The sequence below is a fragment of the Melospiza melodia genome, chromosome 2 (genome assembly GCF_035770615.1).
Source record: "Melospiza melodia melodia isolate bMelMel2 chromosome 2, bMelMel2.pri, whole genome shotgun sequence".
NCBI lineage: Eukaryota > Metazoa > Chordata > Aves > Passeriformes > Passerellidae > Melospiza > Melospiza melodia.
In genome coordinates this window covers 140,070,631-140,092,108 of record NC_086195.1, presented here as the reverse complement: position 1 = coordinate 140,092,108, position 21,478 = coordinate 140,070,631, and the positions used below count along the sequence as shown (strand labels likewise).

Here is a 21,478-nt window from a genome sequence, read left to right as displayed (position 1 = left end):
AGGCGGAGCGGGTGGGCCGGCGGGACGCGATTGGCGGAGCAGGGAGAGGGCGGGGCTTCGGTTTCCTCGGTAACGGCGGCGGCGGCGCGCGGGCCCCGCGGGCGCGTCCCGGGCCCAGGTCGGTGCTGCGGCCGCGGGGCCGCACCGGGGAGGGGGGCCCGGGGCCGGCCTTCCCTGTTCCGGCTTTCCCGGGGACCCTGTGCTGCTCTCGGAGAGGAGACCGCGTCCTGGCCCGTGAGAAGGGACCCGCGGCCGCTGCCGAGGCCCTGCGGTGCGGACGGGGGGGAGTTAAGGCCGGCGCTGGGAGCTGCGATCCCCCGCACCAGGCCTGGTCCCGGACTGGGTCCTTGCACCCCTGTGCCGGAGGCGAGCCGCGCACAGAGCCCAGGTATTTGATTTATTTCTGCTTCTGCGCTGAAAGGGGAGCTGGGCGGCAAATCCAGCACGGCCGCTACCAAAGCTTTTCACTGTTTATACATTTTAGCAAACGAGGGCATTAATGTTCACTGGCTACAACTCTTATCAGTCGGTGTCCTGCCTTCTGTTGGCTAATGACTGTCTTGCTTCCCATGCTAATTAGCCCACATGCTCAGTCTTTCCCTTCTTTGGATCTCAGACCATTGAAATATATCCAGCCCTAAACCTAAACAAGGCAGTTCTTCCGAAAAAAATTCGTTTGTTTTGCAAATACCTGGACACATCTTGGAGCTTGTTTGTTGGCTGCTCTCTATTTCTCTGATTAAATCTCCTGTGTCGTTGATTAGGTTTGGAAATGGACAAAGATCAGATGTGAAAGAACATCCTTTCTTGAGAAAAAAGCATAGAGAATTTGCTGTTAAGCTCCTGGACCAGACTCTGGCTTAAATCATTTTTGAGATGTATGTTGTCTGTCACTGTAGGCAAAATATCAGCTGGCAAATAAGAGGGGGAAAAAGGCACCTGTGTTAGCTGTAACTGCTGTAACTCTTCACAGCTGAGAAAAAACATGAAAATAGGGGCAGGGCAAGAAGTCAAGGGTGTGTTTCTTTCCCATGTGTTCTTAAATAAGGACTGTTCTTAAATAATAACTGGTAGGAAATTTTCTAGAAAAACATGGCATTAATTAAAATGTTACTAGAAACATTTATTTAAGGTGTATTTAAGGTTTTGGATTTAAAAGCGAAGCCCTGGAAGTATTTTTAAGCGCTTGTATTTCTTCCTGTTTCATTTTAGGAGTGCCTACAATGTATTTGTTTGGCCCTCTAGAATGTGTTTTTTGACTCTCTATTTTTTGACCATCTAGAATAGATAGATGAAGCTCTTGATTAGATAAGAAAGTAATGTGTGCTGGATCAGGGTTTTGTCAGGTTAATTTGATAATAAACAGCTTGAATCTGCTCTGTGAGTTGTATATATGGATTAGAAAAGGAGTGGGGCGTAAAACAAAGGGAGTTAGAATGAGAGACTTGCTATAACTAATGTTGGAGTTTTTTTACCGGGTAATAATTCTGTGTAGCTGTAATGTAGATCATGACCAGTTCTGAATCAAAATGCACCATAGAAAGCTCTAAGATATGTGTTTAAAAAGGAAAAATCATCCTTTAGCCAGAATGATTACTTTTGTGACTATATTAAATGCAAAGTTTCAAATTACTGAAAACTGTTAACAATCATGTTGTAGTCAGTTAGTGAAGAAGTGTGATCAAAGGTTTGTTATTGATGGGGTTTTTTTACCTTTCCCTCCTCCTGCTATGATTTCCTGAGCTTGCAACCTGAGTTATCCAGTGCTGTGTGTGTTTTAATTTATTAAGAAAAAAACAGCCTTCAGCACTCCAGAAATCCTCTGACATGAATTAAATACTTAATTATTCAAGGTATCTTGAAGGTTTCAGTTGTCTGATTGCTGAAATTATTTCCATTGGAATTCATTCAGGGCAGACAAGGGTTATCCTCTTTGCAGAGAGCATTTAGCCAGGTATTGCAGGGCAACACGTGATGTAATCTCCTTTGAATGTGCCTCTGCCAGGTAACTTCAGCCAGGGTCTGGGCAGCAGCAGAGGTTTGGCATCTCCCTGACGTGTGGGTGAATGTTTTGGTGTCTGTTGGATCCATTTTAATCAGTTCCTATTTGTGGTGAATGAAGAGTTCCTAATTTATACATGTCAATATTGGCAAAATATTGGCAAATTAGAGTTTGGATTGAATAATTTATTTAATGCAGGGGTCAGTAAATTCTGTAGCAGGTGCTGCAGAAGGGAAATACCGTTTTGTTGTTTGAATGATGTACTGCTGGCAATTTGAGGTAAATATCATGACCCTCCTTTTGGTTTTGCTCATTTTGGTGGGCGCCCTGGTGGCGCTGCCTTGTGCCCCCATTTGGGCTGCTCAGGTTTCCTGCCCAGTGAATCAAGGGCACTGTGTGATACAGACAGGGCTATAAACAGCCAGGCTGCTTTGGTATCCTGGCTGTAATCAGCTTACCCTCCACGTGCTGATGTGCAGGGCCAGCCTGGGGCCGTGTTTGTGCAGCTCACACCAGGGAGGTGAGGCTGCTCGGCCCCATGCCCGCCCTGGTGCCAGCGCTGCCCTGCAGGTACCACTTTGTTTGCCAGCAGCTCTGATTCCCTCAACAGCCTGGGCTCCCCGTGACCTGCAGCCACAGCCATGGGATTGTTTGACAAGCTGGCAGGGTGGCTTGGCCTGAAGAAGAAGGAGGTTCACGTCTTGTGCCTTGGCTTGGACAACAGCGGCAAAACGACGATCATCAATAAACTTAAACCTTCAAATGTGAGTAGCCTGCGTGGTTCACCTCTGGGGGTTTGGCTGATCTGGGCTTGCATGCTGTTACAAAGGGTATCCATGGAAAAGATGTGCAGAGCTTGGGATTTAGCACAGTGGAACAAATATATTTTAAGATTTTCCAGCTAACTGAAACTGAGGGTAAGCATTCACATGCACATTATTTTCCAGAAAAACCCCACTGTTAACATGGCACACTTTTGTTAAGATCACCCAACAAAGAAGGGTTTGTGATGGCTGAAATCAGGATCTGAAGCAGTCACTTAAATCACTTAAATAATTGTCACAGGATTACAGTTACAAGTGATGTTGAACATTTAGGATTAATACAGTTGTACAACAATTTATCATGTTTATTTTAATCACTTCCTTAAAAATACCAAGTGCATAAGAGATAACAAAATAGAAATAAAAAGAAGATGCATGTTTAAGGGTGACTTCACTATTTTTAAAGCAGAATAATTTTCAAAATAATTACCATTGCAATTTGCAGTGTATTCATCCAGTGAAAAGTGTTTGAGGCCTCTAGGAGTGCCTAATATTCTGAAAGTAGGATTCTTGTTTATAGATATGTTTATGGACTAGAAATGGACTAATTTTGATAGGCATGTTCAAAGCCAAAGGTTGTGCATCTTGGTAATTTGCATCTGGGAAACTGCTTTTTGCTGTTTATATCAGGACACAGCTTTTTTTTATTATTATTATTATGAATTTTCATTAAATTTTACCTGATGAGTCCCCTGGACATTGTTTAAAATGTGTGACATAGTGGTGAGTCTGCTACTCTTCCATTCCTGGCAATTTTTCTTCCACTGAAAATTTAGTAGATTTATAAACAAAGACTATAAACTCCTTGCTATGTGCTGCCAGTTGTTAGGGAGAAAGGCTACAATGTGTACCTGGCAAATTGTACTTTATGTAATTACTGAGACCTTTTTTGTAGAGGATTCTTATGTCATTCCTTAAGCAGTAAAGGATTCTTAACTACAGTTTAACTTGAAGATTTATCACAATAATGGGCATTAGAGAAGCTCTCAGTGGAATTACATGAGTAGAAGAAATAGAATTTGTTTGTAATAAGAATTTATAGGAGGATAACTTTGTATCCAACTTGTGTAAGTCCTGCCCTTGCAAGCCATGCCAAATAGTCTAGCATGTAACAAATGTCATTAGAACAAAGTTAATAAAAGTGTTTATTTTTAGTAAGTTCAATGGACAGGTTATTCTGATCTCTGGCTCAACTCAGTCTTCTGAAGAACTTCTGCCTTGCCCCAGGAGCAATATATTAGGGCTTGGTAAATCCAAATGTGTTTCCATCTGTCTGCAGTTGTTTCTGCTGGACCTGCCTATGGATGGTGTTTGGAATAAGGGGCTCAAGGAGTCTGTGCAAGGATTGCATGTCACTTTCTCAGACAGCTCTGTAATCTATGGGGTGTGACCTTTCTTCCTGCTCAATATCCATGCTTCTTAGAGGAGCTGTTCTTTTCCACCAACTTAGCTGATAGGTTCCTTGACCAGCTCAGTAGTAAATCAGTTATCAGACAGAGCTCTTAATAATGCTCTGTGTTTTGGCACTTCCAGTAGTGTTTACTCTATTCCCCAGAAAACACAAAACCCTTGATTCTGAATTACTTTACTTTTCTGGGAACTTTCCTAATATTTCACAGTTTGGGGCAAAAACAGATCTGTAATTTATTCATGTTTTAAATATATTTCAGTATTTGCATTTTCTAATTTGATTGTAAAATGTGTGCTTTCTTTCCTTCAAAGGCTCAAACTCAGGACATCGTTCCAACAATAGGATTCAGTATAGAGAAATTCAAAACTTCAAGGTACTACTTTGTTTCTTCAGTAGCAGTAATGATTATTACACCATAGCTGGTCTTAATGATCTCTTTCAGTGGGTTTGTAACTGAGTATCATGTATGGGGTGTAATGACATGACATTGCAGTTTGTTGAAATGTACTATCCATGAGACTTAATATGATCCAGGACTGTGTTAGAATATAATATGTGTTTTGTGCTGCTATAAAACTATTAAAAATTTTTTTAAAAGTTTTTTAGTTTTTTTGCAGTAGCCTGTATAAACATCTGATCCCTGTCTGTTGGGAGTTTGAGAATAGGGCACTGTTACAGACTGGAGGAGAGACAGCTGCTGAGGTGGCAGCCTAAATTCCACTCTCAATCTGGTAACCTAAATTAAGCACTCTCACTGGAGGTACTCTGAACAGATTGCAGTGTAATCTCATTAAATGCAAAAGGATGGCTACAGCATTAGCAATGTAAAGGTGGCAGGAGCAAAGGCCAGGAAGCAGAGTAATAAGTCATTAGTTGAATGAAGACTAAGATTTAGATTATCTAAAGAATGGCATGACACGAGGATATTTGAAGGAGGCAGCATCATTTTGTTATTTTGTGGCCTTCATTGAATATTTTAGTGTGTCTTCAAACCAAGCAGTATGGCCTCACTGGGTGGGAGATCTGCAAGAAAATTGTTTATTCCTTGACCTGATATGTCATAGTGATAGCTTTTGTATTTCTCTAAGAGCTTCCACAACTGAGTTCTGTCCCAATAAAGTACATCAGGCAAGTTTGGGACTTCACATGTGAGAATGTAAATTTATATTGCTTTTTTTATTCTGATCCTGTAGTAGGAGAGATGATGACTTGTAAATACACCATGTAGAATGTTTAAAAAAACAACCTCCAACTAAACCCACCCCAAACCTCAAACTCTACAAACTGATAAACCCACGACTCTGTCTGGACATGGAGTGGGAAGGATGTCTGGAGAGCTTCCTTTTCCTAACCTCCTTTTTTTGGTGCCCTCCACTTGGGGAGCTACTTGGGGCTACCCAAAAAAGAGGAGCCTAGTTCTGAACTCAATGTTGCCTCTGTAAACATTTCAGGAGCAGATGAGAACTTTTTGTAGTGTTCACTAAGTTGCCTTGCTCTGTGTAGTGTTTGTGTGAAATCTCACAGTGGAAAAGACTGCTCTTTGTAGCTTGGTCATCTGAACTCACCCATTTTTACCAAAATGTACTCTTTATTTTTTCCCTAAAGGTGAAATTTTTATATTTTTAAGCCTTTTATTTTGCTCACATTTATACTTGTCTAGGGACAGAATTTAAGACAGGCCATGGATTTTAAGTTCATCTGAATTTCATTTACTCATAAACAGTATTTGATATCAGCATGACAGAGACTGAATGGGAGCTTATTTTGCCTTTGATGCAACTTCAAATAATTGGTTTAGTTCTTTTATTCAGACAATAAACACATTTCCCATTGTGAAATATTTCTATAATAAGGCTGCAAAGCTGAGTAGGATCATTTGAAGGCAGATAATGCAACCAGAGTTCTTTTGGGAATTTTTCTTGGTTGATTTGGATTCAAACTGATCTGGCTTATTTTTTTATTTTTTTGCGTCAGGGTAGCAAAGAAAATGGATATAGTTTGAATTTTGTTCTTTTTTCTTGGGCCTCATGCATTTCTTTTCTTTGCAGTTTGTCTTTCACAGTGTTTGATATGTCAGGTCAAGGGAAATACAGAGACCTCTGGGAACACTACTACAAGTAAGCCTATAATTTATTTTAAAGCATTGCTGTTCCTATGAACTGTTGTGCAGGTTATTTAAACAGAGGTATGATAATATCTAGTGGTTAGAAATGATTCAGAGAAGGTTTTTACCTGGTGTTTGACAGCCGGTTTACTCTGGATAAATAAAACTTTCTATTCTAACAAATGAAAATTTTTACCTGGTGTTACTCTGTGAGTTCAGGGACAACTTTGGGGAGCATACTAGAAATGAGATTTAAATGTTGAAACCTGAAAACAAATTCTCTAAGAAAGCTCAAGATCAGTTAGGTTTCCGGCTTTTCAGTTCTTCTGTAGGTCAGTTACTTAAAACCTGCAAGATGTTGGCTGATGGCTGAGAGTTTTAGAGGTGAGGGGACTGAACCTCAGAGGATAAGGCACATGTAACTAAGAACCTGAATGCACATTCTTAATTTCATTTATTAAACAGGATATTTTCTGTATTTATAACAGTCTGGTATTGCCCTTTGGTAATAGATCAACTCCATTCTCTGGTTTTAGAGCTTTTAGTGAATCTTTATTATTTATGTTATTTATTATACATGTTTAGTTAATCTTTATTTGCATTGTCTCATTGCTATTCTGCAATGCCTGATCCTCATCTAGATAACGTGAACAATACAAAACCATGCAGAAGTAGCTTGGAGAAGTAGAAGGGATAAATTCTGAAGATTATAATATTGATTAAATATTAATATCAGTTGTGGTAGAGCTTAAATTTTTTTTTATTGAGGATTAATGCTTCCTCTCCTTCCTGTGCAAATTGTGTTAGCATTGAAAACATTTGGCCAGCAGATCTTCATTGTTCAAGAGTGTTAGATTTGCATTTCAGTAACTGATGCCCTCAGGCTGCTCTCAAAATGCTAGCAGAGTGCTTCATAAGCAAATAATTTTTGTGATTGCTGTATTTAATGCAGTAACTTATCCCTCGTGGGGCATAAATGGCTTTTTCATCTTAACAATAACTCCCTAACAGTAAGGGAGTGTTTTAGTGCTGACAGTGAAATATGCGCTTGTATCCTCCTCTGGTCCTGAACAAGTGCAGTAGATTAACTTCTAAGAATAATATAAAAACAAAAATTCCTGTTAATTAAATAAAAATATTAATAAAAATAATTATATGCTGTTCAGTTTATAAAGTTCAAGTCTGGACTTTTCTTCTGTTTATCTTGAAAGTATCTTCTACTTCATTCTCTAAGTAGATTTATCTTAAATAACCCCAAAGTCATGTTGTAGCCCTATCCCTGATACTTCTTTATGAAGTTAATTTTTTGGTAATCAATACATGCCAGTATGCTTCATTCCTCTACTAAAATACTCTGTGCTCTTGAAAATTGCTTAGGCATTTCCAGCTCATATGCAAAAGCTTTATCTAGTAAAGGCTCTGTACACCAGAAAAGAATGGGCCTTCTCATACAATCTTGGGCTGTTCAGGTTATTTCTGGTTTCCAGCAGGTAGAGATCTGTTTCTTATCAAAATACAAAGGTAGATGGTGCTGGAGGGTAAAGAATGTATTCATAATGGTGTCTCAGAGAAATTTAAAATGAAGGAGACGTGATTACATTAAAATGTAAATATATTTCTGTGGATGTTTACAACAGGTGAATTATGAATTGGTGAGATTTTATTTGGTTTTCAAAACAAGTTTCAATAAATGGAACGTCAAGTCAAAATGTCATTAACATCCTGAAATAATGACCTGAGTAGCTGCATTTATGTTGTGACTGTGGTCACACTAGCAGCAAAATGTCCAAATGATTTGAAATAGTTGAAAGATTTTACCTGTTATTTGAAAAAAGAAAACAAAAAAAGAAAGATCCTGTTTATGCAGGATATGTAAAGGTTAAAATAACCTGCATATGCCTAGCTGTGGACACAGGTTTTGTCTAAAAAGGTATTTGACCTTTCTCTAAATAAATTTAGTACAGGAAATACAGAATTTCTGTAAAGATCTGTCTTTATGGGGGTTTTCCCTCCCTGACCACAATGTCAAAATAGCAGTTCGTTACATTTTGAAGTTGATTTTTCAGTCTGGGTAGTAAAAACAAGCTTTTCTAGGTGTGTGGAGAGTGAACCTTGTAGGGGCAGGTAACAACCTCATCCCAAAAAAAAATACGCATGTTACCAAAAGATTGAATTTCAGAAATAAGACAGGATTCAAATGTTAATGGTAAATAACAATGACAAAAATTAGAGGAAAAATCAAGTTTGTTTGGACTTTTTTCTTGGTGTTTCTTCTGAAGCCTTTTCTTATTCACAGAGTATTCATTTCTTTGAGAACCTATAATTTGCCTCTTTGCTCTTTTTATGTTATGCAGAGAAGGCCAAGCCATTATTTTTGTCATTGATAGCAGTGACAAATTAAGAATGGTTGTGGCCAAAGAAGAACTTGACACCCTTCTGAATCATCCAGGTGAGGAGGCTTTTTTCCCATTCTGTGTCCATATTTGTTATGTTGCCTTAAGAAAAGCTTAAGAAAATCTGACACATTCTGAGTACTTTGCAAGTATTTTAACCTTTCATGAATATTAGCACAATAATCTTCCAAAACGTGGGGTTTTTTTTTTACCTATTCACATTTGGAAATTGGTCACACTACAGATTTCTACACTGAGTTGGGTTGGTCTCTTATTAATCAATATAGATCAAAAGTTACATTGTTTTGAGAAAGAATAGACTTTGAGTTAGAAGCAGGACAGGCTTCTTGTGATGACCAGCAGAGACAAAACTGTGTCACCATGTCTGTTTTTTCCATTAAGACAGCTAATTCCTTTAATTATTTAAAGATTATTTAACTTTCTTTAACTTTAAAGATTATTTAACTTTCTTTTGTCATCTTCATAATAATTTTTTATGCTTTAGCCAGAAATCCAAAGGGATAATTACACCAGGCAGTTTCAATTCCCAATGGAAGAGGATATGAGAGGATCTGTGATCAGGGTCTTGATTTTAGGGATTTGGTTGGTGTTTTTTTACATGAGACTGCTTAATTAAATTCTGATATCAGTCAATTCTTTGCCTTTCCATGTATTCAACATTACTGGGATGTGTCTGAAAGCAATATGTAATTTTTACTTTCAGCAGTTTTGGTAGTTGCTCTGCCTAACCAGAATATTAAACTACATCTAGGAAGTTTAAAAGTGAAATAATCCTGTGATTCCTTAACTATGTATTAAACTGATAGAGCCTTAACTTGTGGGATTCCCGTGCTGAAAATAAGAAGGGAAAAGCTGACTTGTATTTTAAGAAAAGCCATGTGCGATAGAGACAAATATGTTCCCATGGCTTTATTTTCCATTAAGACTTTATACAACACTTTAATTCATCAACAAAAATGCTGGAGCTGACTGGACCTTCTGATTCTCATGCTCTAATTTCTCATTCAAGGGTATGGGCTACTTGAAATGCAGGCACTGAAAAGGCAGTGTTACAAAAGTCACAGGGAGGATGGGGTGAGCCAAAGGCTGCAGGTGGATTACGCAGAGGCCAGGGCACTTTGTCCCAAGTCAGGAATTAACTGCAGCAGTTAACCCAATTCTGTTAGTGGAGTGACCCACACAGAGAGGTAAAGCTGCTGGAAGAAGTTACTGGTTTAACAGAGGGCAGAAGAATAAAAATGTTCAGACAGAGTAGCAGCAACCTTAGGTGAGGCTTTTCATTTAGGCTTTACTTGGTCACTCATGCTGGCCTAGCAGGTCAGTGCTGTTCAGTTGTTCATGAGTTTGTGTCTGCAAGTTCAAAAGACCAAAAGAGCAGGCTCTGGCCACTGAGTGCAGTCCTGAGAGCCAGGAGACAGCAGTTGTGGATTTCTGCCTTGGTGTGGCTTAGCTCCAGCAGCAACAGTGTCACTGATTTATCAGTTTTGACATGTAAGAGAACCAAAGAGCTTAAAAAATTCTTTTAGGATAATGTTCAATAAAAGTAGCTCTTGGGTGAATCAATATACAACAGGTTTGCTATATCAGTACTTTTATTTGTGTTAGTATTCTGTCTTTCTTGCTGCATATCCTACTTTCTCCCAATCTGCTTCTGTCAGTGTCATCCTCCTGGAGTGTTTTAAATGTATGTATTTACCTAAGTTTTAAATTGAATTAAATCAATTCCTGTCTCTGAAAATCTTAGCGATCCCACAGTAAAACAGTTTCCTGTCTTTTTGCCAGGCTTTGCCTGAGGGAAAGGGAAGGGAACGTGTCCTGTGAAGCACTCTTGGGGTTAGAAGTTGTACTACCTGGGAGTCTTTTGTGAATGAGAGCTATAAATTATTTTTACTGACATTAATGGACAATGCACTCTTCAAATAACAGTTTTTTTAATGCTAACTGTATCATATTTTGGTTTTTTACTCAAATTTCATTCTTCAGCACTTTGAAAGATTGTAGATTACCTGGATTAGATGATGACTCTTGGGTCACTTCATGGTTCTAAACTAAACTGAAATTCTTGTAAACTTGAAATTCTTTGTGTAAAATTGCACATCACACATCTAGTGTCTGGAATGTTTTTAAATGTGTTGATTCATAACCCCTTGCAGCTAGAAAAATTTTGCTTTCCGTTAGTAACTGTGAAAATTGTGGGAGGGAAATTGTGGCAGGAAATACAAATTTCTGTGACCATTACTTTATTTAGTAAATATCTTTGGGTCTGGCTGGGAAGGTTGTGCCCCTTTCTAATTGTTTAGGAAAACACTGGAAACTCCTTGATTAACTTGGCTGTTTGCATATGTGATGTCAGCTAATTTATATGGCTTTAATTTACCCATAGCCTGCAAACTGTGGCTACCAGGGTTCATTTAATTATACTGTAAATTACTGTAAAAATTTCAGTCAGGGGACTCAATAGCTGTTCAACTATGGAATCAAAACAGAGATTTAATTATTTGCTTGTATTTTGAGGCCTTTGACTTGTGTTTATGCGTATCAGAGGACAAAAGAGCTCCAGGAAGGGTAAATAGTTTGTGAAAATTGTCAGTGTTTTGATCAGCACTTACCATCTCTGAATGAATATGGGGAAGTAGTGCTATCTCCACTGATTCTGTGGAAAGGTTTAGTAGGAAGGTGGAAAAGGACATAATTAGGAGAGTTCAAACCATTTCAGCATTGACAGTTTGTTGGGATTTTGGGGGGTTTTATCATCTTCCTGCCCATCAGCAGGGACAGATGGCTTATGTTTGACATTCTAAAATAAATCTTCACCTAGTTTCTTGTGTGAAATAACCTTTTATTTTTACTATTTTAAAAAGAGCCTGTGTAGCAATTTTCATTGAGGTGGTAGTGTGTAAGTTCTTTTCCTATCAAGCACTGATGGATAGACTAAAACCTAGATTTTCTCTAATCCTGTATATCATTCTTTGTATAAATAATATGAAAAAATTTGAGAGTTAGTCTTGGTGCTAGTAATTTTCTTGGCAGTGTTACATCTGTAACTTTGAAGAGAATATGTTTTGTTTCCTTTCAATCACCATACAGTCTTTTGGGGTAATCGGTGAGGTTTAAACTTGCCTATGTGTAAGTATCCCAGAAATTGCCAGAGTACTTTGGTCTGTAGTTGTCACTGCTAGCTGAAAGAGCTTCTGGAGAAGAAGTCCTTCTAGGGAAGGGAGAATAAAGGATGTCCACATGTGCATTTTTTCCAGTTTTATGAATTCTCTGAAGTAATGGATGCTTTCCAGGACACTAAAGGACAATTGAGACTACCGTTCTCAGCTATTATTTTGATATTATGAATGAGCACAAATTATTTTTTCCATCCATTTTATACATCCAGTCCTCACTAAGCAGAGCTAGGCATTGTTTGTAGGCAGTGCTTTGATCTCTTGTTCCTCAGCTTCACCAGCAATTCCTATCCCAAGCTTGAAGTGTGGTTATAAGGTAGGGGGAGAGGGGGTGGAAGATTCCAAAGCCTGCAAGGAAGTTTGTGAGCATTTTGGAAGCATGTAGCAGAGGCCAGGTGAACCCAACAGTGTGTGCATCTTGGTAGGATACAACCTTCAGAGAATTGCAGCTCCAGGTGAGCAGAAGACCTTGCTGTGTTGTTTGTAGCTTGTTACTTGCAGAGATTATTGGGTGCTGCCTCATGCCATGAGAGTTGTGTCTCTGCTCGTGCCTAGACATCAAGCACCGCCGGCTGCCTATTCTCTTCTTTGCTAACAAGATGGACCTCAGGGATGCAGTGTCATCTGTGAAAGTGTCTCAGCTGCTGTCCTTAGAAAACATCAAAGACAAGCCCTGGCATATCTGGTAAAGTTCTCTTTTTCTATCTTTTTATTGGCATTACTTTATGTGTTCCTATTTTAGCCCTGTCGTGCCACTCCCTGCTGTATAAAATAAGCGGAGTGGCTAAAAGACAGGTTCCACACATAAAACACTAAAACAGTAATATTAAAATACTTATGGTGAAACTTACTTTAAATGTACAATGCATTCATTTAGACTGTGTCTGTAAAGTTTTCACAGCAGAACTGTTAGCCAAGTAATGGAATGGAGGATTTCCAGTGAAATCAGAGAAGAACAGTTGACATTATATTTTGCTGGGAATTTGAGTAGAATTGTTATCAGAGTGCTTCTGCTAGATTACCTTGCAGGTTTGAGAATATCAATAATAAAATCTTTGCAGTTTTTTCCACTCTACAGATACTTCACTAAGCTGTTGTTGAAAGGCCATTTAGTGAACTGTTCTCTTCTGTATTCAGAGAGAGAACACTTCTTTCTACCAAGTCATGTTTGGGGGGATTTTTAGTTGTGGGAGGTAGTCTTTTGTTCCTGAAGGATGTAAGCTTTACTTAGTGCTGGTGTTTACAAGGAAAAAACTCTCCTTTTATCAGAAGTGCTTTATAGAAGTTTTTTGTCCTATTAAAGTCCTCAGCTGTTATAAATAGAAGTGAAATCAGCAGCTAAATGCTGCTGAAAGGTACAATGTTCATTTTAGGCCCTTTCATGTTAAACTTGATTACCTGGGCATTGTTTTTGTCCAGAAATCACACTCATGAATTCCCAGGTTTCTTGGCAGATGGTTTTATAGGGAACTGGAGTTACAGTCCAGATTCACTGCTGTGCTGTGATTCACAAATTGAAGAATGAAGAGCATTTAAACAGTTATCCCCCAGTGATTCAGAAGGTGGATTTACACTGCTCTCAGTGTAGCAGAATGGTTTTATACATTAACAGCCACTCCTGGGGTTGCTGTTACAATGAAGTGTGCACACACACATAGTTCCTCCTTCTGGTACTCCAGCATTCTCACTGTGTGTAGAAACTGTGTGGAGAACATTTGGGCCTGATCATATTAAAAGTCTTATCCAGTCTAAATGATTCCATGATTGATGGCTGCTGTTGGAGGGAGTAAACATCTTTCACAGCATTGTGTGAGGAGGGAGGTGCTGCAGAGCAAGGTGCCTGCCTCGTGTGGGAGCTCTCCCAGAGCCCCTCATGTTCCAGCAATGATTCCTTGTGCCTTGAAACTGGAATTAAAAGAGATCATATCATGAAATGGTGTTTCCCTGTGGGGAAGGTACCCTATATTATTTGAGGAGCAGTCTTCTCCATAGGAAGAAAACTTAAGGAAACTACCTGATGCTACTTTGCAATTATGTGTAAATTACAAGTTTGGTGATGACTCAACTAAAACTGGTATTTTTACAATGTTTCTGAAATTTGATTTGTTTCTTTCAGTGCCAGTGATGCTCTTAAAGGAGAAGGATTACAAGAAGGTGTGGATTGGCTTCAAGGTACATAATATGTAATTCTCTTGCTGTATTTTCATTCTGTTTAACTCTTTCATTTTGTAAGGTTTTTTCTTTATTATTTCCTTTGTTTTCTTTCTGTCCATTTCTGCTGTCAGATCAAATTACACAGTGAGTACTAAAGCTCTATCTCATATGTGCCTTTCATTTACCTCCTTAATGTACACAAAACATCATGTGGCCTTCCCTGACCAAAGTGTGTATTATGAAATACTAATGCACACTCTGGCAAACAGTGTAGCACTTTCATTTATACAATACCAGCTCCCACACTTCAATTTCTTATTGTGGTAGTTCAGTTTCTTCTTTAATTTATTCTTAATGTCCTATCCCTGTTTTACATAACTTGATGTTATGTACCAAGAAATGGTGAAAGAAAATAAGCCAAGTACACAGACAAATACACTGGTTTTAATTATACACCTTCAGCTCTTTAATCCAGAGCCAAAAGAACTTCTTACACCATAACGATTATGGGACATGCAGACACTCATAACTGCATGGAAAATATCAGATCCAGCTTGGATGATGTCTGACATCCAGCATCTTTAATTACAAACTTGATACAGATGTTGTGTAATTGCAAACTTGATACAGATGTCGTGTCTCCTTCTGTTGTGTGTTGGTAAGGCTCTGGTGTCTCGTCCTCCTGCTCAATGTTTAGATTAGTGAAGTGTGGCATAGTTTTGGCAGGCTGGTCCCAGTTTTAGCTCCCTGGCTGGTGTTCCTTGTGCTGTGAAGTGCTTGGGGTGGTGCGGGCTCGGCTGCTGCACCCGGCTGTGCTGTGCCCTGCTGGCCACGGGGTGTCAGCGCTGGCCCGGGGATAGAGCCCTTTCCACGGGGGTGACAGCCCTGGAGTGGGGACAGAGCCCCTTCCACAGGGGTGACAGCCAGCCCTGGCCCGGGGACAGAGCCCCTTCCACGGGGGTGACAGCCAGCCCTGGAGTGGGGACAGAGCCCCTTCCACAGGGGTGACAGCCAGCCCTGGCCCGGGGACAGAGCCCCTTCCACGGGGGTGACAGCCAGCCCTGGAGTGGGGACAGAGCCCCTTCCACGGGGGTGACAGCCAGCCCTGGAGTGGGGACAGAGCCCCTTCCACAGGGGTGACAGCCAGCCCTGGAGTGGGGACAGAGCCCCTTCCACAGGGGTGACAGCCAGCCCTGGCCTGGCCTAACCCATCCCCACTGCTCTGGGGACACCAGGATGTCCTTTTGACTGAGACTCGTCCTGCTGGCCAGAAAAAGATGGTTTGTTTTACCCAGTTATTGTGGAGTACAAAAACACTGGGTGATGTTTTCAGGGGGAGGGCTGCTTGCCAAAAATAGTCTTTGGAAAGAGATTTACTGCCCTACAGAGGAGCAGTGATGTATCTTCCACCAGGATTTTGGTACTGGGTTTCCTCCTCTCCTGTATTCTATCATCATAGAGGCAGATTCCAAATCATAATTTTTCCTAATTTCAGGCACAGTTCTGGCTTAGTAATGTTTTCGTGCTGTTCAGAGTCCCCGCTTCTCTTGGAAGAACCTTTTAAGAGTTTCAATCCAAATTTGGGGTTTTTGCATAGCTTCATGCTACTTAAAAGGATCTCAAATGCTTGTGTAAATATTTTCTGACAAAATATTGAAGTTATATATGTAGATTTTTTTTAAGCACAGCAAGCAGATGCTTCTGCTGTCACTCACATAGCTCTTACAGCTATTCATTTCTTATGGAGTGTTAAAATTCTTAATTTTTTGAGCTGAAAATCCTCATGAAGGGACTCTATCTGAAAATTTCCTTTAGGTCCCTGGTTCAGTGAACCCAAAAGCTGAAGAGGGGTTGAGTTTAAACGGTGCTGTTAACCTAATCACATGTAGTTTGGCAATTATATGTTTAAAGGCTGAATACTTTGATATTTCAAGGACAAATTTTTACTCTTGATTCTCATCGTTCCTAGGGCACCAGATGGAAATATTTGGAACAAATCTGTAGTTATGCTAGTCCCTAAATCACAGCCTGGGGATGCCATAAAATTCAGAGGAGGAAATGACACCTGGTGAATGAGTACACAGTTCTTGTCAGCAGCCAAGCTTTTCTTAGTTACCCCTTCCAGACCCATTTCACAGTTGGGGTGGCAGGAGCAGAAAGCTTTGTGGGTTTTTCTCCATAGTGAAGGCTGAGTTTGCTATTCCCCTATTTTGTAATGGGGTTGCTTTTGCAACAGCACATCCTCCATAGGGTAAAACAAACCTGTCTCACAGCATTCCCCCTTAGTGGGAGAGATCGTGCTGATTTCCACATTTTGTAATGGGATGCTGGATGCTTTTGGTAACCAAGAAAATGTTTGAAGTGAGTTGAGAAGTGGCAATCAGGCAGCAATATGGAGAAGTGTGGCTACAGACTGCAAAGTTTTCATGTGAGTTATTAGAAACCAAACTTTAAATCTTTTGCTGTTGGGTAGTTCATGTTCAGTTAGGTGGGAGCCAAAATGCCTACAAGGAATTCAAATGCATACTTCATAAAACAAACTTCCAGTCTTATGGTCATCAAAGTGATCTTATAAGCCTGAAGAAGACAAAAATTGTATTAGATGTGAAGAGTCTCCCTGTTAAACATGCAAGATTTGGGGAAAACAACTTGGCTGTACAGGAATTTCAGAAGTGGATGAGAAGGCAGGTTGAAAACAAATGCTTTGTTGTCTCCCATTCTTGCAACTACACCAAAATATCTACATCTATTTATGCTTTCAAAAAGCAAAATGCAGCAAGAATTGATCTTGTGCTAAGACTAGATGTTTCTTTTTGTTAACAGGTCAGATGCAAGCAATGAAGACATGAGAGATAAATAAAGGATCTATGGGGTTCTTTTACACCTTTTGTCAGTAGGTGAAGAACAAGTTCCTTGGAAAGGAAGAATGCTTTGAAGAAGATGAACAGTTCAGCTAAAATATCCTGTATTGACTTGTTTGAGTTTAGTTTCTCTTCCACAAAAACTGAATGTAGGCAGCCTAGCACCTCAGGTATGCACATTGATGAATTAAATTGAATCTTGTGACTGGAGAGCATATACAAAAAAATATTTGTGTTAACAATAAACATCTGCATTCATTTGAGGTTTAGGTGATAATTAGCCATCAGTAAATGCCCCTGTTTTTTGGGGGGACATGTTTTGAGCAAATGGGAATATTTATTTTCTAGAGAAAGAGTAATCAGCACTTCCTGAAATCCATCTGCATAAGATACCTACTGATTTTAGATGCCCAGTTTTAGGCATTACTGGCATTTTTTTTATATTGAAGTTTGATGTTGGGTTTTTATTATCCATCTCTAATATACTTCTATAAGAGTATTTTGATTAAAGATATAAGGATTCAAGTGTTCAGTATATTTGTTATAGATGATTGCAGATGTTTTTAAGAAATTGCTTTTAATGAAATATTACTACTTGGTTTTTTTTGTGATTATACCATGGTTATATTTGCATTCCCATCAATAAAACTTCAAATATATGACATGCCCTGATTGGGTTTTTTAACTTCAATATGCTCATTAATGGTCTTTACATCCTAGAGATTTCTGGTTTTCTATTAATTTCATTTGGAATTTGTTTATCCATATTCAAGTGGATATAGCACTGTATATGTAATAAAATGGTATCTCTGTTGCCAAGGGGTTTTTTTTATTAATTGCATATATTTTTTACACTACCTAATCCACTAGACTTCTCTTCCAGATACTTGAGGAGCATGTGAATCACAGGATGGGTTACACTGGAAGGGCCCAACCTCCCTGCTCAGGCAGGACCATCCAGAGCACGTGGCACAGGATTGCATCCAGGTGGCTCTGGAATATCCCCAGTGAGGGGGACTCCACAGCCTCTCTGGACAGTCTGTTCCCATGCATGGTCACTGCACAGGAGAGCTCTTCTCATGTCCAGGTGGAACTTCATGTTGTCATGTCATGTCAGAAACACAGTTAAGGGACAGCTCACTGGTTTACTAGATCGTTATTATGAAATGTGTTATATACTTCTCTTGTGTATAAAGACTGTTTTACTTCCAAAAATAAATTTAATAAACTTTCTGGCTCCAAAGTGTACCATAGGTAAAAAATTAAGAACTTGATTTTTGTTCTGCCACTTCAGGAAGGAGCAGGCTGACCCTGGCAGTGCTGAAGACTCCATTTCACTCAGTGATTCCCTGATTCCTGTGGGATATGTAATGTGCAGCTCTTGCAAAAGCTCCCCCCACGCCCATTAGCATGAAAGACACATGAATGTTCTGTCAGCATGCCTTCTAGGCCTCACCTCATAGAGGAGTATTTGGAGCAAAGGGAGCTGAAATGGGAGAGCTGTCATGTACTCTATTATTAAATAGTTAAAATTAACTCCCCTGCTTTGCCAAAATAAAATCTCACTGTAAGAAATCTTTCTTACAGGATACTGTGGCTCCTACAGTTCAGTTTGTCATGGAAGTATTTTCATGTCCCTTTCTGTGACACTATTGGCCTTTTGTCAACTCTAAGTGTCTATACAAAAATCAAATACAAAGGAGGAACAGTAGTAATATATCATTCTGAGAAGTTTTCCCCTGAATTGTGGGCAGATCATTTTTGGGTTTACGTTGCTTTGGATAATACAGTAATTAAAATAATGGGTTGGAAGGGACCTTAAACATCATTGAGTTCCAGCTCCTGCCTTGCTTGGACAAGGGACATCTTCCACCAGACCAGGTTGCTCAGAGCTCCATCCAGCCTGGCCTTGAACAATTCCAGGGGTGAGAACACTGCAAATTCCTTGGGCAATCACTGCCAGTGCCTCACCACGCTCTCCATAAAGAATTTCTTCTCAATATCTAATCTAAAACTATTCTCTTGAAAGTAATACTTGTAAAACTGTTTTGCTGTGTGTATTTTGTAATTATTGTGGATCACTTATATGTCTTATTTAAATGAAACATTTAGTTTTAAGTTAACAGTTTCTTTTCTACCAAAGAAAATTTAAGTTCTTACATAAAATTTGTCTGCATTTCTGACTTCCTTGAATGGTATGGATCTTGATGGTTTTCTGATTATTTTTGTTTATTTTAAATTACATCAAGTGCTATGTTTATCTTGTGGATTGTCTTTACTGTCATGGGAAGCTGTTTGAACCTACTGCTTTGTTGTTCCATCTGCAAATCCAAGGGAAATACTCTAATTTTATTTTTTTTCTCATTTGGTTAGGAAGTGCTTTTTGAAAACAGCAGTTAGGTTTGTACTTTTTTATTGTTCCCTTCTTGGTTTTTTGGTGTTTGGTTTTGTTCTGCAGTGAACAAACAGTTCTGTTCCTCCCCTAAGGGGCCACTGATCTGAATGAAGACTTGTTGAAAGTAATGGAAATAGGAACAGTTCTAGTAGAAAAATGCTGGATTTTTATTTCCCCCTCCTTATTACTGCTTCAACCATTAGTTATGTCTTACTTTTAGAACATTTGTGATCATTCTGTAAATGTAAAACCTCCTGAGGGCATCTCTGCCTGTTCACCTCTCCTTCCCACCTTGGTGTACAGGCATAAGTCACTAACATCCACAGGTGCTGGAGCCCTGAGTTGCTCTAAAAATGCTGAATTTGGTACAAGGATCATATATTGTACAAAATCCTCGTGGATCTTTCCAAAAGGCTGCTTTGGAGTTGGTTTCTGTGGCTGTCAGACTTCCATGCCATTCTCCCATTACCTTTAGGATGTTAGAGTAACGAATGAGTTCTCTCTGGGTGCTCCAAGACATTTTGCATTGACAAGTTCTTTGTGCCTGAGGAACAAAGCAGATAAGGGAATATTCCTTTTTTTTTGATCCATGTTACTGTAGGTGTGTGCATTATGTGATACCTTGAAGGGCAGTAGAGTGACCAAAAGTGACTCAGAGAATTTGGTCTTTACACCCCACTCAGTGTTTTGTGCTGTTGCTTCTATGAATGCTGCCCACCTACATATTTCTTAATTTCCCTTAAAGATGCCTGGTCAGGCTGAAGACTAGCACTTTTAGCTGAAATATGGTGCACTTGTTTTCACACACAAAGTGTTGCCTTCTAGGTCTCTTTACTGAGGAAGGGGCTATCAGGTAAATGTGTAAATCCTGATTTTCCTAGCTGTGCCTCTCTGAGAGCACCAGTCCATGGGAACCTTGTGTTCAGCTACTGCTTGCAGCTGTGCTGGGAGCCTGCGTGGCCTCAGCACTCCTGGGCAATTCCACATGAAGCCAGTGCAGCTCTAAGTGTGAGCATGTAAATGTGATGGAGCCTCCTTTTAATCTCAGCCCTCTACCTGTAATTTCCTCAGGATGTTTTATTTACTAATATGAAAGATAAGCTGCTGTAAAAGACCAGACATAACAGCTCAGCTTAGTTGTCTGCAGACAGGAATTCTGATGTGGTAATACGTGGAATGGTAACGTTGCACTTCAGAGCTTCTGTAAAACAGCTGTGCAACTGTTTTGGAAAGCAGCTTATCTCTTAGGAGCTTTAAGTAGGAAATATCATTTTGTTGGTAATAAGAAGTAAAAGTAATGCTGATTCAAAATGCTTGTCCTTAAAAGCATACATTTATTAAGCCAAGAAATGGTGTTTAATCTCAAATGGGGTAGGGCTGGGGGGAATTTTTGTTTGTTTATCTCAAGTTTTGCTTGTTTTTATGGTTTTACTTGGTTGGAAAATCACTCTTTTTATGATTAATTCTTGTCATCCATTTATTTTGTTCTTTCTGACCTGCCTTGTCCCGTTTCGCAGAAATCCTTACAAATCTTGATCCTCAACTTTTTGGTCTGATACTTTTAAATTTAGCTGAGTATTCTGCTAGTGAAACTTTGCAGCTCCTTTCCCTGTTGTTTTGGGTTTGGGTGGGTTTTTTTGATTAACAAAATAGATAATGAGAGAAGGTCACAGAAAACAGCACTAAAGAGGCAAAAAACAGTACTACCAAGAGAGTCTGCAACTCTCCTCTTTCAGAAGGGTCAGGAAAGTTTGCTTTCAAGGATTAATTTTATATGCCTTAATCCTTTTTTCTTATTTTTCACTGCTTAAATTTAAAAATGCGCTGTTACTATGCTAAACTAATATTGTGTGTAATAGCTAATCAGAGTTCAGAGCTTTAAATGCTCTCTTGTAGCAAATGCCAAGTGTTTTTAGTAATATTTTGTAACCATCCTTTAGTTCAAGGCTCTGTAGCTCCTGTCACAGTAAGTTACATCAGGGAAGCATCTGTGTTTGTGTGAACCAGCACTTTGTAATTAATGTTCAGCCAGTTGGATTTACCACTTAATTGGTGGAATTTTCCTGGCCATATGAAATTCTTGCTCTCACAAGTACAGCATGTACGTGATAATGTACTGTTCTCCTTCAGTGCATGTCAG

At 39.4% G+C, this 21,478-nt stretch overlaps 1 protein-coding gene across 1 annotated transcript; it reads left to right on the top strand.

Moving 5' to 3' along the window:
- The first annotated feature begins 138 nt into the window (after positions 1 to 138).
- On the top strand, positions 139 to 18,191 carry ARL6 (ADP ribosylation factor like GTPase 6). The gene is made up of 8 exons (XM_063150197.1): positions 139 to 388; positions 2,613 to 2,766; positions 4,549 to 4,610; positions 6,286 to 6,354; positions 8,696 to 8,790; positions 12,484 to 12,613; positions 14,045 to 14,100; positions 16,906 to 18,191. Exons 2-8 carry the CDS (start codon positions 2,644 to 2,646, stop codon positions 16,929 to 16,931), a joined length of 561 nt encoding a protein of 186 aa, XP_063006267.1. The 5' UTR covers positions 139 to 388; positions 2,613 to 2,643; the 3' UTR covers positions 16,932 to 18,191.
- The last annotated feature ends 3,287 nt before the right edge of the window (positions 18,192 to 21,478 follow it).